This window comes from Dysidea avara, chromosome 2 (genome assembly GCF_963678975.1).
Source record: "Dysidea avara chromosome 2, odDysAvar1.4, whole genome shotgun sequence".
In the NCBI taxonomy this organism is placed as follows: domain Eukaryota; kingdom Metazoa; phylum Porifera; class Demospongiae; order Dictyoceratida; family Dysideidae; genus Dysidea; species Dysidea avara.
In genome coordinates, this window is record NC_089273.1 from 34,017,045 (window position 1) to 34,037,550 (window position 20,506).

Here is a 20,506-nt window from a genome sequence, read left to right on the forward strand (position 1 = left end):
AGTCTCTAACTGACTTAGAAAATGGTTTGGGTATTTTTATACTGATAGATGCATGGATTGATTGTGGGTTAGGTAAAACAATATTATGTAATCACACCTTACTTAAATGTAAGCACTTTTTACATTGTTGTATATATAAGGAAGCTCACTGATCTGCTCTCTCCAGAGGGAGGCATGGCAGATCAGCAATGCTACTCAACGCATCAGTGATTATTAGTGAGGCATGCTTGGTGATGACTCCCTAAACTGGAGATAGGAGATCTCATTTTAGAGCACATCTCCAGAAATTTTAGAGAATCTCTCCAGAGGACTCTTAAGAATTTTAAAGACCTCATTATCTCCCAAAGATCAAAAGGTTTATGCATACCATTTTCTAGGAGATTACATGATATTATATCCCAAGGATCAAAGGATTTTATGAATAAAATTTTCAAAAAAATTGTTGTATAATATCCCTACTGTGGTGTGGGTATGTAGGTGTGTGTGCGTGCGTGCGTGTGTGCGTGCGTGCGTGCGTGTGTGCGTGCGTGCGTGCATGCATGCATGTGTGTACATACATACCTACATACATACGATATGCGTCAAAATAAAGTTAACATAGCAGTAGGCATACTATGATCATAGTACAAAAGTTTTATAATATTATTACAGTATGAAAGTAGCTGTAAAACACAGTGATACGCTTCGTGCTATGGCTTGGTTCTATGCCTAACTACAATAAGTATTACAATGCATAAATTTTGTCCCTACATAACAGCTATCTGTTCTAATTTAAATTATAGTATAATTATGTACTGAGATAACATTACATTACCTTCTCCATTTTGTAGGAAGACTGAGAAGTTCATCTGGAGGCAGCTAAATGTGTGTAGCTTGTGGCAGTATACCGGTACGATTGCGTTGGGACTCTACATCAGTTGAGGCAACTTCTCACGGATTCAGTTCAGGATGCCTACCTCTGGTTAGTGTTCCACATTTTATGTAGTCTTGTATTGCTGCCTTACATTTCAAATTGATCATGTAGTGAAAGCGTTGGGGCATTACTCTACAAAGTGTGATGAAAGTGAACTACAACACTGGGGAGATTATCTATAAGCTAACTATCAATATATCTTTCTTCAATATCTCGCCATAACCATCATAAACTTCTTATTACACTCAGTTTATACAACAGCCACAGGTTACCAGTATTATAGTCATTACTGTTTACTTTGCTTGCACCAATACTGGGACTTTCCCTGGGAGTTCCCCATGACCAAGAGTTCATAATATATATGATGAACTCTTTCCGTTACTGATTGCATGCTTGTTAGCAGTGTGGACTGTATCATCAGTACTGTACGATGATGAAGATTCAGGAGGACTGAACCACAATGAATCCTCAGTAGCCTAGGAAACCTGTCAGTGGCTTGACCCACTATGTACTGCCTTGTTAGCACCATGCATGACTTGAATTTATTTCTAGGCTTAAGTCTAGGCTTAAGTCTATTATGCTCCAAAATCTTCCTATTATTCTTTCTGGCACTTCTTTTTTTTATTCACCTATTATGCTCAAATTTATTCCTAAGTCTACCTATTATTCTCAAATTATTCCCAAATGTGTGTGCCAAATTAGTATTTTTGTTAGGGTTTTTAAACGAGTGACTGCTCTATTAGAATTATGGACTCGAAGTTGACTGCTCTATTAGAGTATCTCGATCGTTTTCACCGTTTTTATGCTTGTGTTTTGGTAGTAAATCTAAAAGATTTTTACACTGCACCACAACAAAAACTTATAATTTTGTACCAATTATTCTTAGAATTCATCCGATTATTCCGGAATATTCCCCAATGCTTTTCAGTACCTATTATTCCCGTAATTATGCCGGCATAATAGACGCATGCCTACTTAAGTCTATTATGCTCCAAAATCTTCCTATTATTCTTTCTGGAACTTCTTTTTTTATTCACCTATTATGCTCATTTTTATTCCTGAGTCTACCTATTATTCTCAAATTATTCCCAAATATGTATGCCAAATTAGTATTTTTGTTAGGGTTTTTAAACAAGTGACTGCTCTATTAGAATTATGGACTCGAAGTTGACTGCTCTATTAGAGTAAGTGACTGCTCTATTAGAGTATCTCGATCGTTTTCACCGTTTTTATGCTTGCACTGTTTTGGTAGTAAATCTAAAAGATTTTTACACTACACCACAACAAAAACTTATAATTTTGTACCAATTATTCTTAGAATTCATCTAATTATTCCGGAATATTCTTCAATGCTTTTCAGTACCTATTATTCCCGAAATTATTCCGGCATAATATATGCATGCCTATTTATTTCCTCCGAGTATCCCTTTAAAAAAAAAAAATTTTATAGCGTGTATCCTATTTATTCCAAAACTGGCAATATCTATATTTGGCTGTATACTAAATAGTGTCCTAGAATTAATTGTAGCTCGACACTGATTAGGCCTTTGTCTGTATGTATGCTGAGTTCGATGCTGAGTTTTAACCTCACTGTGCTACTTCATCAAGTAAGTGCATGTAAAAATGTGACTGGATGTGCAACAAGGGGTCTTCCACACACATCCAATTTTATGAACTTGGAAGATCATAATAATATTGTGTTCAAGAATGATACAAACCTCTATCCCTTACCCTATGTTGGTACTCCCTACTGTCCACATTTCAAGGTAATAACTATTTCCAATTTCAAGTTATGAATTGCAAAAGTTCGTAACTTGGATGTGTGTGGAAGACCCCTTTTCGCAAATCTGGTCACATATACTACTCATGTAGCTATGTACGCAGCTAGCTAACTACAACAAAATAAAGATAGGTAAGCACAAACAAAAGTTTATAAAATGTGTGTTACCAGCAAAACTAGTAATTACTCAAGGATGAGGTGCACATTAGAGATTTCTGAGGGGATGTCAGCTCAAAGACACCTGTGTAACAAACGCATAACACACACATTAGTTATACATGCTCTGAAGGTGTGGCTATAAGCTCATACAAGAGCGTCTAATAGTTTCTGATGTCCTGCCATAGCCAGAGTTAGTGCCAAGTGAAGATCACCATGGGAGAATTAATATAGCGCAGCAAGAATAAAATCACTAGCTACACATGTAGCTAAACATGCAATAATCAGCTAGTTAGTTGCTTCCTATACCCATCAAAAATGTGGCATAGCATGATTGTAGTTTCCATCGCACTACTTCATACTAAATGTTGTAGTACAATGTCATACTACAATACATTTACTGCTGCTAGGGTTAAACTACAACTACAATTACCACTATGCTATGCTACATTAACTTTATTTTGACGCATACCATACATACAAACATTCACACTTACTTAAAGTACTAGAAACCACCATGATGTTATGACTATCATTTCCAATAGGATTCTTCACACTACATGTGTATGTTCCAATATTATTTGTACTAAAACTATTGATCATGTAGTCACTACGATAGATTGAAGCAGTGCTAATCTGACTAATCGTAGTGATATTAATAGAGGTTGTGATTGTTACACCATCCTTCATCCAGGTGAATGTGTCTGGTGGAGAACCTTCTGATATACATGATAATGTTAGTGGTGCACCAATAACACCAGAAACACTGGATATTGTAGTGGTAATAACTGGAGCAGCTGTGTGATTAATTGTCTTGACAATAAATACAATAACTGTATCAATATTAACTCACTTCTTCTTCTACTATACACTCCCACTCTAATACTCTCCTCCATCATACTACTGTTCCTAATAGTACAAGTGTAAACACCTTCTGCAGCTCTATTAGTTAATCCTTCACAATAGTGTACATTTATCACTCCAACAAGATTACTAAGTGTTCCTCCACGTGCTTGAATTACTCGTCCACTAGTGCATTCTCCATTTGTAATTTCTGAATTTCTGAAATATAATCTACCCAAATCAGCATTGTTCTCACCACCACTAGGTCCCAATCCAGTTACACAACGGAACAATAGACCCAAACCACTTATAGGGCTAATAAATGAATAATCAACAATCTTGTTATTAGAGGTGATCTCATTACTACCAGTACTCTCTGCTCCACCAGTAATGGCAATTCCTACAACAGTATAATTATGTAGTAACATAATTATCATACATCAAACTGTATTAGTAATAATGAGCAATCAAAATAACCATTAAATCAACCCATAATTGCATGTACATTGCAGATAATAGGAGTAGTGAATAGCATAGGTGGCGGAAAAGGGGGGGGGTGGGTGGGGGGCGAGGGGGCTAAACCCCCCCCCCTCCTCAGAATTATATCACACCGAAATTATCTTTCTTGGAGTGGGGCTGAAAACCGTGATAAAGATCGAGATATTCTAATAGAGCAGTCACTCTAATAAAGTAGTCAGTGTGTAGCGAGCTATGAAAGGATTTTTATGTAGTTTATCAGCTAGAAATGGTAGCTGGTCAGGTGGAAAGCTCTTGTCAGTTGGTTGCGACCTTTTTTTTTTTTTTTTTTTTTTTGGTCTTACCTTACCAAACTATAGAAATAAGTCTGGGTCAGCCCAGCCCCCCTTCATATCAACTACTTCCTCCGCCGCTGGTGAATAGGGTTAAAGAAATGAAAACAACTTCAAAGTGATTAAAAATTTTTATTAAACAAGCATAGAACAACCAAAGGACAGGAGCAGGACATAAGGCCCTCTTTTCCCACTTAAATTTAGATGACAGTACATTTACACTAATTCAGTGATTAAAGTATAATTTATTGCATTTTATCACTGGAGCCTTTCTTGTGGAATGTCCCATTCCTTTTCTTCATATACAGCGTAAGTGCTATATTTTAGTTCCTTTATTTCAATATGTGTACTGTTTTTGGGTTAACTACTTATACTGTCACAGTAATGTAATGGTGTAAAAACCAACTGTATGTGCTACTACTGCTTGTGTTAAATTCTTTCTTATTGGATTGGCTTGAAAGTTAACAACTGTGTTTATAAATAATATAACAATTGTGACTGGGCCTGCAAACATAGGGTATGTGGGCACAAACTACACCCTCTTATACAACGGGTCATATCTTAGTTATGGAAAAGTATATTTGCATTCTATAACTTGCATTATAATGCCAATTAAAAGAGCATTAAGTGTTGAAAATTACATGGCCTTAGCTTAATAATATTAAAAGTTATGAACCATGAAGGTGTGAAAAAATAAGCAAATTTTATGTGCTCACATGTCCTATTTTCGCAGGCCCGGTCACAATTTAAATTTAAATTTTGATACATTTATCTTCATCTCCAAGTACTATATGTGACCGGGCCTGCAAAAATAGGGCATGTGGGTACATTATGTTTGCCTACTTTTTCAACTTTCATTACTCATAACTTTGTACCACTATGCTATGGCATTGCAATTTTTAGCTGTTAGTAGGCATTTAATTGGCATCATGATGCAAGTTGCAGAATGGAAATATACTTTTCCAGTACTGAGATATGACCTGTAGAGTGATGGGATGTAGTTTATGCCCACATGCCCTGTTTTCGCAGGCCCGGTCACATATGATGTAGTTTAGAGCCATTAATAAATGTGCAATAACAGAACATGTGGGTACATAAAATTGCCAAACTGTAATGACTCATAACTTCTTATGCCATCATCCTATGCTCATGTATTATTAAACAATAATCAGTGTTGCAATACAAGTACAAATACAAATATTCTATTCCATTTCCAAGATAATAACCTGTTATGTGACAGGCTGCAGTTTGTGCCTAAATTGCCCTATTTTTGCAGGCACAGTCACAAATTACATACTAAGTATTTTAAACCTGGATTTTTGAAAAGGCTATATTATTTTGCAGAAATGGTCAATGGAGATACAAATTATTGCATTGATAAATTACTTTCATATTACAAAACCCAATTTTGTATTAAAACTTGTCCTCAGAACCGTGTCATATTCTACTCTTGCTGTTGTATAACTATAACTTAAAACTAGTAGTCCAAAATACTTCCCAGTTCATGACAAGAGTGGACCACAGCTCTGCAATATAGTGATTATATTGGAATTAGTGGTCCATTTTAGTCTAAGTCTAGAACTATTGGTTCCATTGTTGACACAACATTAATTATGGGGTTAGTGTAGAAAGTAGTTGCATGTGATTTCTGTTGTATAGATTGGCAAAATTTTCATTGAAAGTTTTTGAACCACGTCAAGTTACTGGAGTGATAATGTCTTAAGAACTCATGAACAGCTTAGCTATAATACTTTACCATGTCACTAAACATGCTGGCATTGTAAAAATAATTATAACAAAGTAGTTGTACAAAATTTTGTATCATCAGTATTAACATTATGAATTGTGACTGAAATTATTCATCGGCATGTTGGGAAACCTCTCTAGCTGACCAGTATAGAAAATGAATACATTGCTGAAATGACATGATTAATCTAACTCACCAGATATGCGAATTGTGAATGGTAAACTGTTATAGTGCACTTCCCCAATTGTTGCAATACAAGATACAGTACCAGCATCTTCTGCAGTCAATTCAGTTCCTGTCACATTCTGTGTTGTTTGACCATGAGGAAAACAACTTGGATTTCCGTTATTGAATGCTGCATTAGAATAACATTGTGTAGTGTTCCACTGGTAAGATGTTACTGTGAATGTGGACCCTTCTGTTGATGTCACCATACACGACAATGTCGCATTACTCAATATGGGATAATCAAATGTGTTGGGTTGACCACTGACTGGTGTACCAGCTGGATGACTCACTATCCTGACATCTGTATGGTGGGAGAATAAGCAAAAGAAATAATTATGCAAACCATAAACAAGCAGTGATACTACTAATTATACAGTGAAATTTGTATCTGCACAAAACAACACAGGTGTAAAAAAAGATTTTGTACCATGCAAAAAGGACAGGGTAAAAAAAGTAGTGAAATCAAAGGTGATGGCCAAGTAATGGCTCTGACGGGATATGTAACACTGATTGCACACAGAGACTAATGTATGCACTACACATGATCTCATGGAATTTACACATATAGGTAAAGATGGTAGTTGAAAGGTTTCATGTACTTGTAATGGGATATCGATAGTGAGATAAAACAAGTGGCAGCATGTCATAGAGTAACTATTTCACACTGGTGTAGTTGGTACAGTACCTTCACTGAGTGCAGAGCTGTTTAGAAGCTCTGCCTTCACTCTGAAATAGACCTTGCATCACCTGCTGTGTAGTTACATTATAACCAGAGGCAAAATTTCTGTTGTACCGTGGAAAAACTGTTACAGTACCCGAGGAGGTAACCAATTGTTGCGGTGATTCTGTTTTTCTCTGATTTTTTTGCCATAGGTTGCTGCTCATGTGAGGATGGCCAATAATGATAATAGCCCAGTTCTACTCCCAGAGAAATTCGATGGTAGCCAGAGTTTTGATGACTGCATTGACTGGGCGAGTCACTTTGGTTGCATATCAAAGATTTAATGGATTGAATGATGGCAAGGAAACATTATGGCTAAAAGCTAGTGTGACCGGGTAAGCTTACGTGGCTTATAATTGCCTCAGTCATGAAATCCAAGATTTCTTCAATTTAATGTGGATGTTGTTATGAGAATACTTTGAGCCATCCTGTAAGAAATAGCTTTATAAGATAGAGTGGGAGAATCGGACAAAATGTGCAGAGGAAGATTGGGCTGACTTTGGAGACAATCTATGTTTACTTATAGATAAGGCATTTCCCTAGCTTTGAAGCAATGCAAAAGGAAGAATTAGCATTGTTTCACTTTTTAGCACAGCTCAAATCATCACAGATATCTTTTGCAGTATGACAGTGCTGGCCTAAAAGTGTAAGGGAAGCAGTGCAGGCTTGAATCATAGAGCACCCAAGTCACAAAATGCCAGTTGATAGCAACAAGCAGCCTATTAACCAATTGCAGTGCTTAACAGAGGCTCTACAACAACTCCATAAAAGGCTAGTGGAGCTCGAAACAGTTACTTATAGCTTATGTGAGTCACACACCAACAGTAAAGAATTTAGACAGCAACCATCTCAGAACAGGATGGGTAAACATAAGCCTAGAGCTCACACTGTCATATGTAGAAAACTTAAGCAATCTGGTTACCTTGCCAGAGGGTATAAATTGGGTCAAACTGGTTAACAAGTTAACAGTGAGCTAAAGAACAAACACCCACCATTGGCCATTAATTCAGCCACCAGTTTTTAATTCAGCTACCAGTTTTTAATTCAGCCACCAGTTTTTAGCTCAGTGGTACAGTGTCAGGCTTGTCGGTATCATTTCTAGTAAGTGCTGGGGCAGGGGTATCTTTAATCAATGTTAAGGTATGGGATAAGTTTTATGTTAAAGTTGAGGCTACTGAATACCATAATATAGTTGTTGATGACCACCCTATTAATGTGCATGGGTCAGCCTCTGTCTGTATAACTATTGCTAATATAACATACCACAAAAATTTCATTATTGCAGTAAATAACATCACAGATGAAGGTATATTGAGAATGGACTTCATGAAAGCTAACAAATGTATAATGGATATAGCTAAAAGGCAACTAATTTTGCAGCAGCTGGAACACCTTGCCCTGGTACCATCCAATCTGTGACACAGTAGTAGTGTTAGCCATGTCACCATGAGTAGAACAGTTATCATTCCAGGTGCTAGTGAGATAGAAATAATGGCTAGATTACCAGTAAAGGAGAAGTCGTGGCTCACTGAGGAAAGGAATTTTGATAAGATGCTGATTGTTAGGGCTGTTGTGACTCCATCAGAAAATGGTGAGTGTAATGCCTGTAAGTCTGTACCAGGATACAAGAGTGGCCAAAACAGAACTTATCACAGAGGCCAGTATTACTGCAGTTGCTGAAGTACTGTCACAAAAAGTTGATTATGTGCTTTTGGAAGTATCTCTACAGGTACCACTAGCTGCAGATTTGATGAAGACACAAAAGGAGTAATTCTTAGCAGATTACTATAATATTCTAGCCAAGGGTGATAATGATTTAGGATGTACCAATGTGTTGAAGCACCAGATTGAAACCGGTGTGGCTAAACCAATTCACCAGCAGGTAGGGGTGCTGTAATTATGCCGGAATAATTTTCAGCATAACGCCAGAAATCATTATTCCAGCATTATGCTAGCATTTTGAAAAAAATTATTAAAGATTTCATGAATGAACGATCGATATACTCTAATAGAACAGTCACCAGATCGAGATACTCTAATAGAACAGTCACCAGATCGAGATACTCTAATAGAACAGTCACCAGATCGAGATACTCCAATAGCACATTCATCTATATTTACTCTAACAAAGCAATCAATCATATTTTTGCATACTACTTTATAGAACAATCAAAATCAAATATCTTGTTTATGTACAATATTTAACCATAGAATTTTAAATAATCAGTCAATTCTACATTTCTATTTCAATTTATTGGAATAGTTTTGAGCATAATGCAAGCTTTTTCCAGGAAATTCTGAATAGAATAATGCAAAGAATTATGAGCATAATTACCTCAGCCCTACCAGCAGGCTAAGCGTGTTCCTTTACCCCACTGTGAGAAAGTACATGAATTGCTGCAAGACATGCTACAAAGGAACATTATTTCACCATCAAAGAGTCCATGGGCATCCTCCATAGTACTAATCAAGAAAAAAGATGGGACTTCACGATTTTGAGTGGACTACTGCAAGATCAATGAAGTTACTCAGAAAGATGCATACCCAATTTCAACAGTAGATGATACTTTAGACACCTTGGCAGGGTCAACTTGGTTCATAATCCTTGGTTTTATGAGTGGGTATTGGCAAGTGGAGGTGGCTGTGGACATCGTGACAAGACTGCATTCTGCATGACAGAAGGTCTTTAAGAGTTTAATGTCATGCTGTTTGGATTGTCTGATGCCCCAGCCACCTTCCAATGATTAATGAACTCAGTTCTTGCTGGCCTACAGTGGACTAGCTGTCATGTCTATATAGATGATATCATTGTGGTAGGTAATTCCTTTGATCAGCATTTGTCTAACTTGCAACAAGTATTTGAACGACTCAAGCAAGCAGGTCTAAAGATACACTGAAGTAAATTCCAGTTTTTGCAACAAGAAGTAACATTCCTAGGCCATGTAATTTCTCCAAATGAGATTTCCCTTAACTCATCAAAGACATGTAAAGTGGAACAATGGCCTATACCATCTTATATAGTCAACCTTACGATCGGTCTGAATTGAAGCTATACATATCAGCAGAACAATAATAATTCAATTGCATGTACTGTATCATTGGCTATACATTGGCTATACATTGGCCATATACGTACCTCTGGAATGCTTCAAGATATCAAGCTAATGTTTAACACAACATAGCTAGGTAGCTAAGCACCCAAGCAGTGCATATCTCATTTTTAACTACAAAAGAGAAAAATTGACCAATGTGATGTGCCAAAAGAAAGGTTTTCCAAGACTGGGTAACATTTAGGATGCCAAATTCATCAGACATTTGGTGGATTTGATTAATAATAAGATGTTGTTGGGTGATTTATATAGTATACTATCATCAAGTGGAACAAGCCATAGTGTGGGAAGGACAACAGTGACAATATTAATGGAATAGACTTGGAATAGTGTTCACAGCGTTACTACAATAGCATGCATCATTTTGTGGTCTATTTCTGTGTGTAATTTGTGATTTAAAGTGCTCTGTCATAATTACGCTTCCTTAGCACTGCATAGCAACATAATTACCAAATTACAAAATAATTCATGCATTATGAAATACACTTAATTACAATATTTATAAATTCTAATTATCTAGCTGAATCATACAGTACGATAATACTGTATAGTAGTTACCACAAAGGAGTAGGCGTGGCTCACGGAATAACATCACCCAAAACCAGCCTCAAGTTTCCCTGACGATAATTAGGCAGTATTGGTTAGGTAAAACGCAGCCCAAATAAATTTTCAGATCAACAAGAAATGCTTTCAACAAGTTGCTACGGAATTTAAAAAAAAAATTAATAGATTTTTCTACTGACGACTGAGTAACTGACTGACTGACTGACTGACTGACTGACTGACTGACTGACTGACTGACTGACTGACTGACTGATATGCCTTCAGACAAGCATAACTCGATAACGGCTAAGGCTACGAGCTTGATTGTTTTACTGTTTGAGGTTACTCCAGCCCGACAGGTGCCTTTTGGCATACTGCAGTATGTACAATGTATTCCTCATGGACTTACCAGTGCCCTCCTTCGTGTCCCATTCATCTTTGCCGACAGTGAGAAGTGTCGATTTGGCAGTAGCACATGATGGCTTCCCTTCGTAATGGTAATCGTCTGTATTTTTCATAGTGGCTATTTTGATAGTATAGGTGTTTTTCAAATAGCTCTTGATTCGTACTGCTGTGTAACGGGTTGAACATAGCCAACAAAGAAGTGTAATGGATACTTCTCTTTTCAGACAATAATTGATATAACTGAGACTCACGGCAGCATTTCTTTCTTCAATATGCATGGATTGCAGAGGTGCTTTTTGATTCAAAATTATGCGTAATGGGTTTAACATAGCTGATAATGAAGCGTAATAGATACTTCACTTTTCAGACAGTAATTGGGGTGCACAGCACCATTTCAGATGTGGTATGTGTGGGTGTTCACCAGTCAAAATAATTAATTATTTACAAAAAAAAGTTAACAAACAAGTACACAGAAAAATTTGGAATTGAGTAGGGACTATAGCACATCGATAAAAAGTACTGAAACAAGCTGGAGTAGTGCATGATATTAAATCACAGTAAAACAATAAGAAGGCAGATGGGCCAAGCATTTGCATTGGCTAGAAAGCACTCTCTCACCAAACACGAAAGGCAGAAGGAGATTTATGACAGGAAAGTTCATGGAGAGCCTTACCTGAAAGAGGATTATGTGTGGCTACATTCCCCTATGGGCAAGAGAGAACTTAGCAAGAAATTTTACTATCCATGGTCATGTCCATACAAGAAATTTTCAGAGACAAACTACAGAATAGAACAGCTGCAGGGAAGACAAACTAGGGAAATTGTTCATTTTGATTGGTTAAAGCCATACCCCTAGAATACATGCTTGAATCAAGAACACCAGAGTGACCTAGAGGCACCAGCACCTATCCAGAACTACCAGAATCACCGCCAGTTGGGCAGAACCTACAAATTGTTGATAATGATGCTGATAATAATAAGATAATAACATAACTGGTAGGACAGTGGAAGAACGTGCAGAGGAGACAACTATTACATTGTCTACACCAATTAAAATTTACAACAAGTAGATATCCAAAGAGAAAATACTGAGCACCCTCTCAACACAGTGACTATAGTTGTGTGGAAGATGAGACGTCTTCTTAGAAGTAGTTGGTGATGTAACACTGATTGCACACACAGACTTATGCATGTACTACACATGACCTCGTGTAATTTACATAAATAGGTAATGATTGTGGTTGTAAGGTTTCATGTACTTGTAAGGAGAGATCAATAGTGAGATATAACTCTAGTGGCAGTATTTCATAGAGTAGCTGTTTCACAGGTAGATCAGTTACAAAAAAATTAAATACAAACTTCAGATGAATATGTGTTGCACTATGAATCAGCACAAAATTCACCTGAATTGTTGCTATTAAAATTTTTGCCATGAACCGGCCATCACAACCATTTCTTGGCTGCCACCTTTGACTACACAACTTTTTTCACCTTGTCCTTTTTGCATGGGACCACATCTATTTTACAGCTTGGCTGTTTTTGTATAGATATCATAACCCCAATGCCCTCTTATAAGCATAAACGGCTTTTAAGTAAAACATGTTTGTGCTACTGCAGCAAATGTGTTGTTAGAGAGATGCAACGATACAGTGTGTAGATGTATCGATATATTGCCTCTGGTGTATCACAATATTGTGTGATACAAAGTAGAGTCTAAGCAATGGTTTAGGTTTTTTTTGTTTTTTTTTAGAGAAACAGATGAGCTAATTTTTCTTTGAGAAGAATTACATGCTATTCAGTTTAATCACAATATACAATACTTTGATTGTCAGCCATGTTAACAAGTCGATTTATGATGATATGTGATATATTGATATGGTTTGACTTTGTATCAATACAGTGATATTGTCTTAAAACTATACTATACGCAATATATCGATATATTATCGCATCTATAGTGATCATGATGTGCTGTAGTCACAAATTTGACCTGCAATCATATGTGTTGCAATTTCACCAAATTAATTTACTCGTGTGCTTAACATGCCCTGGGTGCATAAATCCAACATTGTTTTCAGTTTCATTTCCTACAGGGACATAGTAGGGATACAGAAAGAAGACTTTAAAATGGTGTGGGTGTACTTATACCAGTTGATAAATTTATTTATTGTAGGTTGAGTACAACATCACATCATCATGTCTTCCACAAAATATAAACCCACAATCACTTTTTGCAAAGTTATACAAGTACACAAAAATTTGGAATTTTCAGAGTAGGGACCATAGCACATTGGTCAAAAGCACTGAAACAAGCTGGAGTAGTGCATGGTATTAAATCACAGTAAAACAATAAGAAGTGCTATGTCCCTACTGTGCATTTCCATTATGGTATCTTGAGCAAAGTAGGGATATAACACTTCTTATAGATTTGCTGTGATTTAATATCATGCACTACTCCAGTTTGTTTCAGTACTTTTTATCGATGTGCTATGGTCCCTACTCTAGAATTTATATGAGTAAATTGCTGGTTTTCATAATTTGATAGTAGGTGGCTATATGATTACACGCAGTGGGAATTTCACCACCCACATACTAAGAGTAATAGTGATTTGAAAGTTGCTGAAGGTAATGGAAAGCTACAATTAACTATTAAATAAGCTAAAATGCATGTTTTAATATAAATTCAGACCACATGATATAATATTGTATTAAAATGTCAAAATCTGAAAGGCATATCAATACTTTTTGATATGGGCAAAAATCAAACGATATGATATAATATCAACATATCACCCAAGTTGCAACACTAGTGAGTTGTGCTTGGTGGAGATTGGAGATAGGAAGTCTCATTATAGAGAACCTCTCCAGAGCTCTCTTAGGGATTTTATTTAAAGACCTCATTATTCCCAAAGATCAAAGGATTTTATACATACCGTTTTCTAAGAAGTGTAGGATCCCTTCGTGTATTTGAGTATGTGTGTATCTTTGTATGCCTGTATCTATGTACGTAACATTTTCACACTTCAGAACAGAAGTATTGAAACAAGCTGGAGTGCTGTACAATATTAAATCATCGCAGTATTATAATAAGTGCTAGCATAATGCAATATAATATTCTTATTGTTTTACTGAGATTTAATATCGTGTACTTGCTATGGTCCCTATTCTAGTTGAAAATTCCAAATTTTTGGTGTATTTGTTTGACAATATTGTTTTGTAAAATTATTATGACTGGTGAACCCACGCATACTACTGCATCAAAAGAAAGAAGTTGCACCATGCATTCCAGTTATCAATTATCATTTGAAAAGTGAAGTATCCATTATGCTTCATTGTCAGCTATGTTACAGAGCATTACAAGTCAAGAACTGTTCAAAAAGCACTTCTGAAATCAAAGTAGCCAATAAAAAATACTATTAAAAATAGGGACAATTTCTGTTGAAGCCATCAAACACTAACGCCAAATGAACATCTTTCACTGTCAGCAAAGATGAATGAGACATAAAGAAGGACACTGGTAAGTCTGTTAAAAATGCATTGTACATACTGAAATATCAGTGCTCACAACAGTTATAAAAATTTGTACAGTCAAAATGTCTGGGCAAACTCATACATGACCTGTCATTGATAATGTTGTTCAGTCACATTCATTGTATGAAACACACTTGGTGTGCAAAGTGCATATTCATTCTAGGGAGGCATGCCCATCCCCCCCAGAGTTTATTTGGAAAATACCCCCTCTGAGATTACATCTGGATGCATTTAGGAGGTTATACAGAGTAAGTTTAATCAATTGCCAAGATAGTAATCACAGACTGTAATGTTTTGTTTTTAGCAGGAAAATAATTGCTGTCTCAGGAGCAATTCACATCAAATATTAGGTAGATACAAAAATTGTAATTGTGTGCATTATTAGCACAATGACATTGACAGTCAAATGTGTTATTGTCACAGTGATAATTAAATTATGCTATTACAATGATAACAAATTTACATTAATAAATAAACATATTATTATACTACTTAAATTTTAGTATGAGTACTTGTTTGCTCAATAATTTCAAGGTCATCATCCAGGGGCGGATCCAGAGTTTGGAAAGAGGGGGGGCACCTTGCTGAAAAACAGTTGAAGACCAAAAAAAAAAAAAAAAAAGGTCACAACAATAATAGCTAGTGATCCTTTACCAAATATATCACATCTGTTATGTAAAATAAAATCCTATTTATAGCTTCATAGGTAAGCTACACTGCCTCATGAACATTGTGACTGCTTTATTAGAGTAACTGACTGCTCTATTAGAGTATCTCGATCTTGTATGCAATTTCTTGAAGGGAGGGGGGGGGGGGGGGGGGGGGGGCATTTGCCCCAAATGCCCCATCCTGGATCCGCCATTGTCATCAGTATTTCAACTACTATATTCTTCTCTACAAATCCATTTCTCCCAATCATCTAAACAAAACACTTGTTTTTCAGAGTCCGAGTCATATAACAGATTGGGTGCACTTGCTATGAGTTTCATTGTGGGTAATCCTCCTTGCCTTTTCCCTCAGTCATAATTCCATTGCACTATCAGCCTTCCATTCTGCTAGTGGAGGGCCTTCAATATGTATTTGCAATAATTCATCAAGCATGTCTTCTTTAAGGCATGCGCGGTGACCTGTGCTTATCAATTTCAGTTGAGAGAAGACACATTAAAGTCCACCATTGCCCACAGGAAGACAAATAGCAGCTCTGGGAGAGCAAGAATATTAGACCACCGCTTAGCTAGTGGTGCATTAAAGAGTTTCAACCAAACTTCTTTGTAGTCCAGCACCAAATTTATGTATTGCTTAGCATAGCCAACCATGTGTATGTTCCCATTCATATAACAACACAGACTCAGAAATATCTATGGATACGTACCATCTGCAAAGGGGCTTCAAACCCTTTGTCTGTGGTTCTAATTGCCGAGTCTGCAAAAGAAGATGACTTGCAACCATGAGTTGCCAAAATGGTTAAAGCATTAAAAAGGAAACTGTGTCTTGCAACTTCATACCGTTACGCCAGCAGCGCTCTACTGATTCAATAAGGACATATAGTTGGCTTCTAGGTACCTGATTCCTAGTTGGTATTTCTTGACCTTTACTCCTTGATAACTAAATACCAATATGGTCCTTCCTTACCACGAGTAAGGACTTTTGGATTGTGGGTAATTCTTTTAAGGGGGTGGATTTTAACTTGTCTAATGTTTTCTTTGTTTTCATTATACTTTCAATTGCTTGATAAATACAGATCCACAGGAAGACAAAATAGCAGCTCTGTGAGAGCAACACTTTACAAATAGAGGCTGGTTTAAGTAAATCAATAAAGAAAGTACAACCAAGCAAAGCTTTTTCCTTCACTCCACTGCTTGATGTAATCCTTCATCTTTGGCTTTTCAAGTGCTCTTACTCTTGGGTTTTCAGTTAGAGCTTTGAGATGACTTATGTATATTCTGTATTGGCAATTGTTCTTTTCCAAGCACTCACTTATGTGCAACAAAGCAAGTACCACAGGCTCGTAAAGGCCAGTGTCCACCTTTGTGAGGGACTTCCGAAGAATCTAAACATTCTTTAAGACTAACAACAATACCTTCTAACTCTTGAAGCTTTTTGGGAGCCTCAACAGCAATTCAACTGTAGCATCAAAGTGAGTAGACTTTAGAGCATCGTTAAGGACAACTCAAGTCTGTGGGACAGGCATAAATTTATTACAATTCATGGAACTTCCTTAGTTAGAAGCCCCTTCAACTGACATTGGTGCCATAACAGTAAAATTCTATGAATTTAATTTAGAATCTTCTAGGCCCATGTACTTTAAAGCCTTTCCAAAAGCATCACACAGGCCCACTGCTGTGCCACAAGTAAGATGTCATGTAGTCAAAAACCTATTTCTGATGTGAACATGACCATCAGTGTAAACTGGATAAAGAATCATAAACAGCTCATTTTGAGTGTTGCCAGAACCTGTGGTACCATCAGCTTGTATACTGAAGAAATGGCACTTTAAAATTGTTGAAACAAGATCAGAGATCACACCTCAGATCAAAGGAGCTGCCCGAGCTACATTTTGTATAGCTGGGCTATATATGAAATGTAGCTGGCCTACAATTGGGCAGTGATCATATAGACATCAATTCCAGAATCGATTGTGGGGATTGATTAATACTCGCATGATTAGGATGCATAACTTGGATTTCCCATGAAAACCATTCAGACAGAGAGACCGAGGGGTCCGCCACTCAGGATTATGATCGACGTGATTCGGAATCACCGCGTAATTCCAGTTGATTCCTAGATTCCGAACGTTGAATCCTCTGATTCCTCTGATTCTGCCAGCGATTCCTCGCGATTCCTTTATTCCGTCTAATTCCAAAAGGGATTCCTATAATTCCATATGATTCTAATAATTCCGGCTGATTCCAAGGCTGATTCTGTAATTCCAAGTTGATTCCACGATTCCCTAGAATGGATTCTGTACTATAAGCGAGCCAGAATGATGACTATCACAGTGTATCACTTTAGCTACCTCTGCTGAACCTACTGGTGAGTATTGAAGTCATGTTAAGTTCCACCCGGCATGGACTCGAGCCGCTGCGAGCCGCTAGAAATTCGCTGGCAATAGCCTATTTTTATTTATTTATTTTATCATTACTGGGCAGGCAGCTCTATATTTCTGCGTCTGGCAAAAGTGTCAGTGGACACCGTCACAACACTAGCTAACCCTGATGAAAGACCTTAAACTGGATCACATCAGTCTTTCCTGACTGGACGTACACAGAGTGTTGTGTGTGGTGGTTGCACTTCCACGCCCTGTGATGTTTTGAGTGGTGTCCCACAAGGTTCTGTACTAGGGCCTCTGCTATTTTTTACATACATAAATGATATCAATATGCTACTCGTACTACACAGCTATTTGCACAGCCACCAAGATGTAGAGTTTCTTTTACTCAAAAGCATTTTAGATCTCAAGCTGCCCACTGGTGGAATGCAGTTCCTAATGACATGTTAACAACTCCAACTTTTCAGGACGATTTATTTTCTTATTTGTGTAAAATTTGTTGATGATTTTTATGTTTGTAAATTATTTGCTTAATTGTTTTGTATGTGCTATGTGTGTGTTGTAATTTTTTGTTCAGTCTTTGTGTGTGTGCAGTTGTAATTTATATGTGTATATGTATGCTATTTTTGTGTTTCCTCCTCAGTCAGGGAAGAACGGCATTGCCGACTGACTTGAGGCTAATTTAAAAATCAAATCAATCAATCAAATCGATATCACTAACGAATTAAGTTCTATTTGTCGCTTATACGCTGATGACTGCATTCTATATAGGAGAATTGATAGTTTAACAAATGTTAAAGATTTGCAAGATGATTTACAGATATTGGAGCTATGGGAGAAAAAGTGGAAAATGTCTTTCAATTTTGACAAATGTGTGGTTGTATCTATAACTCTTAAACGAAACCCTATATACTCCAGTTACCACCTTCATGGAGAACGACTTACTGTGGTTCAGTGTGCCAAGTACCTGGGAGTCTCAATTGATTCAAAATTATCTTTTAACCAACATGTGGACAATGTGTGCAAAAAGGAAAACTCTGTATTAAGTTTTGTGAGGAGAAATTTTGCAAACTGCTCCTGTAAGATCAAAGAATCGACCTGTTTCTTACTTACGTCAAGCCCACAATGGAATATGCAGCTGCAGCATGGGCTCCTTACAGCAGACGGTCAAAAAACAAACTTGAGTCTGTGCAAAGATGTGCAGCTCGCTTTGTAATGAATGATTAATATCAAACCAGCAGTGTATCAAACATGTTATCACGTCTTAACTCGAGCACCATTGAAACTCATCTCAAACATTTAAGGCTTCAGATGTTCCATAAAATTATTCATAGCATTGCGGATGTATCACTTCCTGATTATATAGCTCATAGATCATTACAAGGTATACCAGAAGTAGTGAACTTAAATTTATACAGCCAGACACAGCTATTGATTCTTATAAATACAGTTTCTTTCCTGGTTCAATTTGATTGTGGAACACTCTACCTAGTGATATAAATTGTGACAATATAGATACTTTTAAGGAACTTCTGAAACATATTACATTGTAATTTATTTTTATAGCTTATATTTGTAGCCTCATGATTTTACATCTATATTGTAATATACTCACCCATATGAGTTCTGTAATAATTATAGTAAGAATGTATTGCAACTCATTAATGAAGCTAGTTAGCTAAGGGTTAGTATAAGTCTCCGGTTGGGAACACCGGATCCTGGCCCCACTGAGAACTTGTAGGAGCTGTTATTGAAAATTGTTAGATTACAGGATGTTCTGGAATCCGGGAAACCTCGATCCAACAGCCAGCCGACGGAGAATGAATTAGCTAGTATATAGTGGCTGTAGTTAGCTGCTTCTGCGACGGCTCGCACTTACTCGCGAAGATTTAAACCTCACTAGAAACGCACAGGAACACTCACTGTAATACACGTAGGCGTATACACAAAGTGTAAAACCAGGTGCAAAACAAGTGAGAGTTAGCGTCTTTAGCTTATGAGTGTGTTATACTGTGTTAAACGGTAATTTACGATATAATTTTATAACATTTATTTCAAAATATTTCTAATTACAAAGTTGATTCCGCTTCAGATTCCCATAATTCCATGATTCCTTGATTGATTCCAGTGATTCCTGAGGTCTTCGACGTGATTCCGAATCATGGCGGACCCCTCGAGAGAGACTTTGTTATCCTCTCCATCCTATGAGTAGGGACCCGCCGATTATGCTGGCATAATTTTGAGCATAATAGGTACCTAAAAGCATTGAGCATAAGGCCCTTATTTGGTGATTATTAGTTTCTCATCCACCGCCCGCATCCTTCTTAAGCTACCGCATGGTAAGCCATTATTTACTCTGTGAATGCTCAGAAGAACACGTGATACCAACTGTTATAATTTTTTGTTGATGAACGCTACAATGCACTATATATCGCCAGGAGAACTGTTGTTTCCTTAGCAAATTGCTGCAGTGCCAGTTGCAATCGTGCTCTATCGACTTCATCAAAGCAGGCTTTCAGTTGACTGTCGAAAAACAGTTGGCGATCACGAAAAGTAGAATCAGCTGGTGCCGAAGAAAATGTTTGTAGTAAGAAAGAACGACAATTTGGACAAGGTCTGTACATCAGTGTGTTAATATTATAAAATAATGGCATAATGGTAATACCCTCCC

The 20,506-nt window shown here is 37.0% G+C and overlaps 1 protein-coding gene across 1 annotated transcript in view; it reads right to left on the bottom strand.

Annotated features, from left to right (window-relative positions):
- Positions 1-20,506, bottom strand: part of LOC136247129 (hemicentin-1-like) — a 198,533-nt gene that overhangs the window by 90,431 nt on the left and 87,596 nt on the right. The window contains exons 23-25 of the mRNA XM_066038753.1: positions 6,445-6,777; positions 3,703-4,092; positions 3,347-3,646 (exon numbers count right to left, since the gene is read on the bottom strand). Of these exons, the coding sequence (XP_065894825.1) occupies positions 3,347-3,646; positions 3,703-4,092; positions 6,445-6,777 (1,023 nt within the window). The remainder of the gene's footprint in view (positions 1-3,346; positions 3,647-3,702; positions 4,093-6,444; positions 6,778-20,506) is intronic.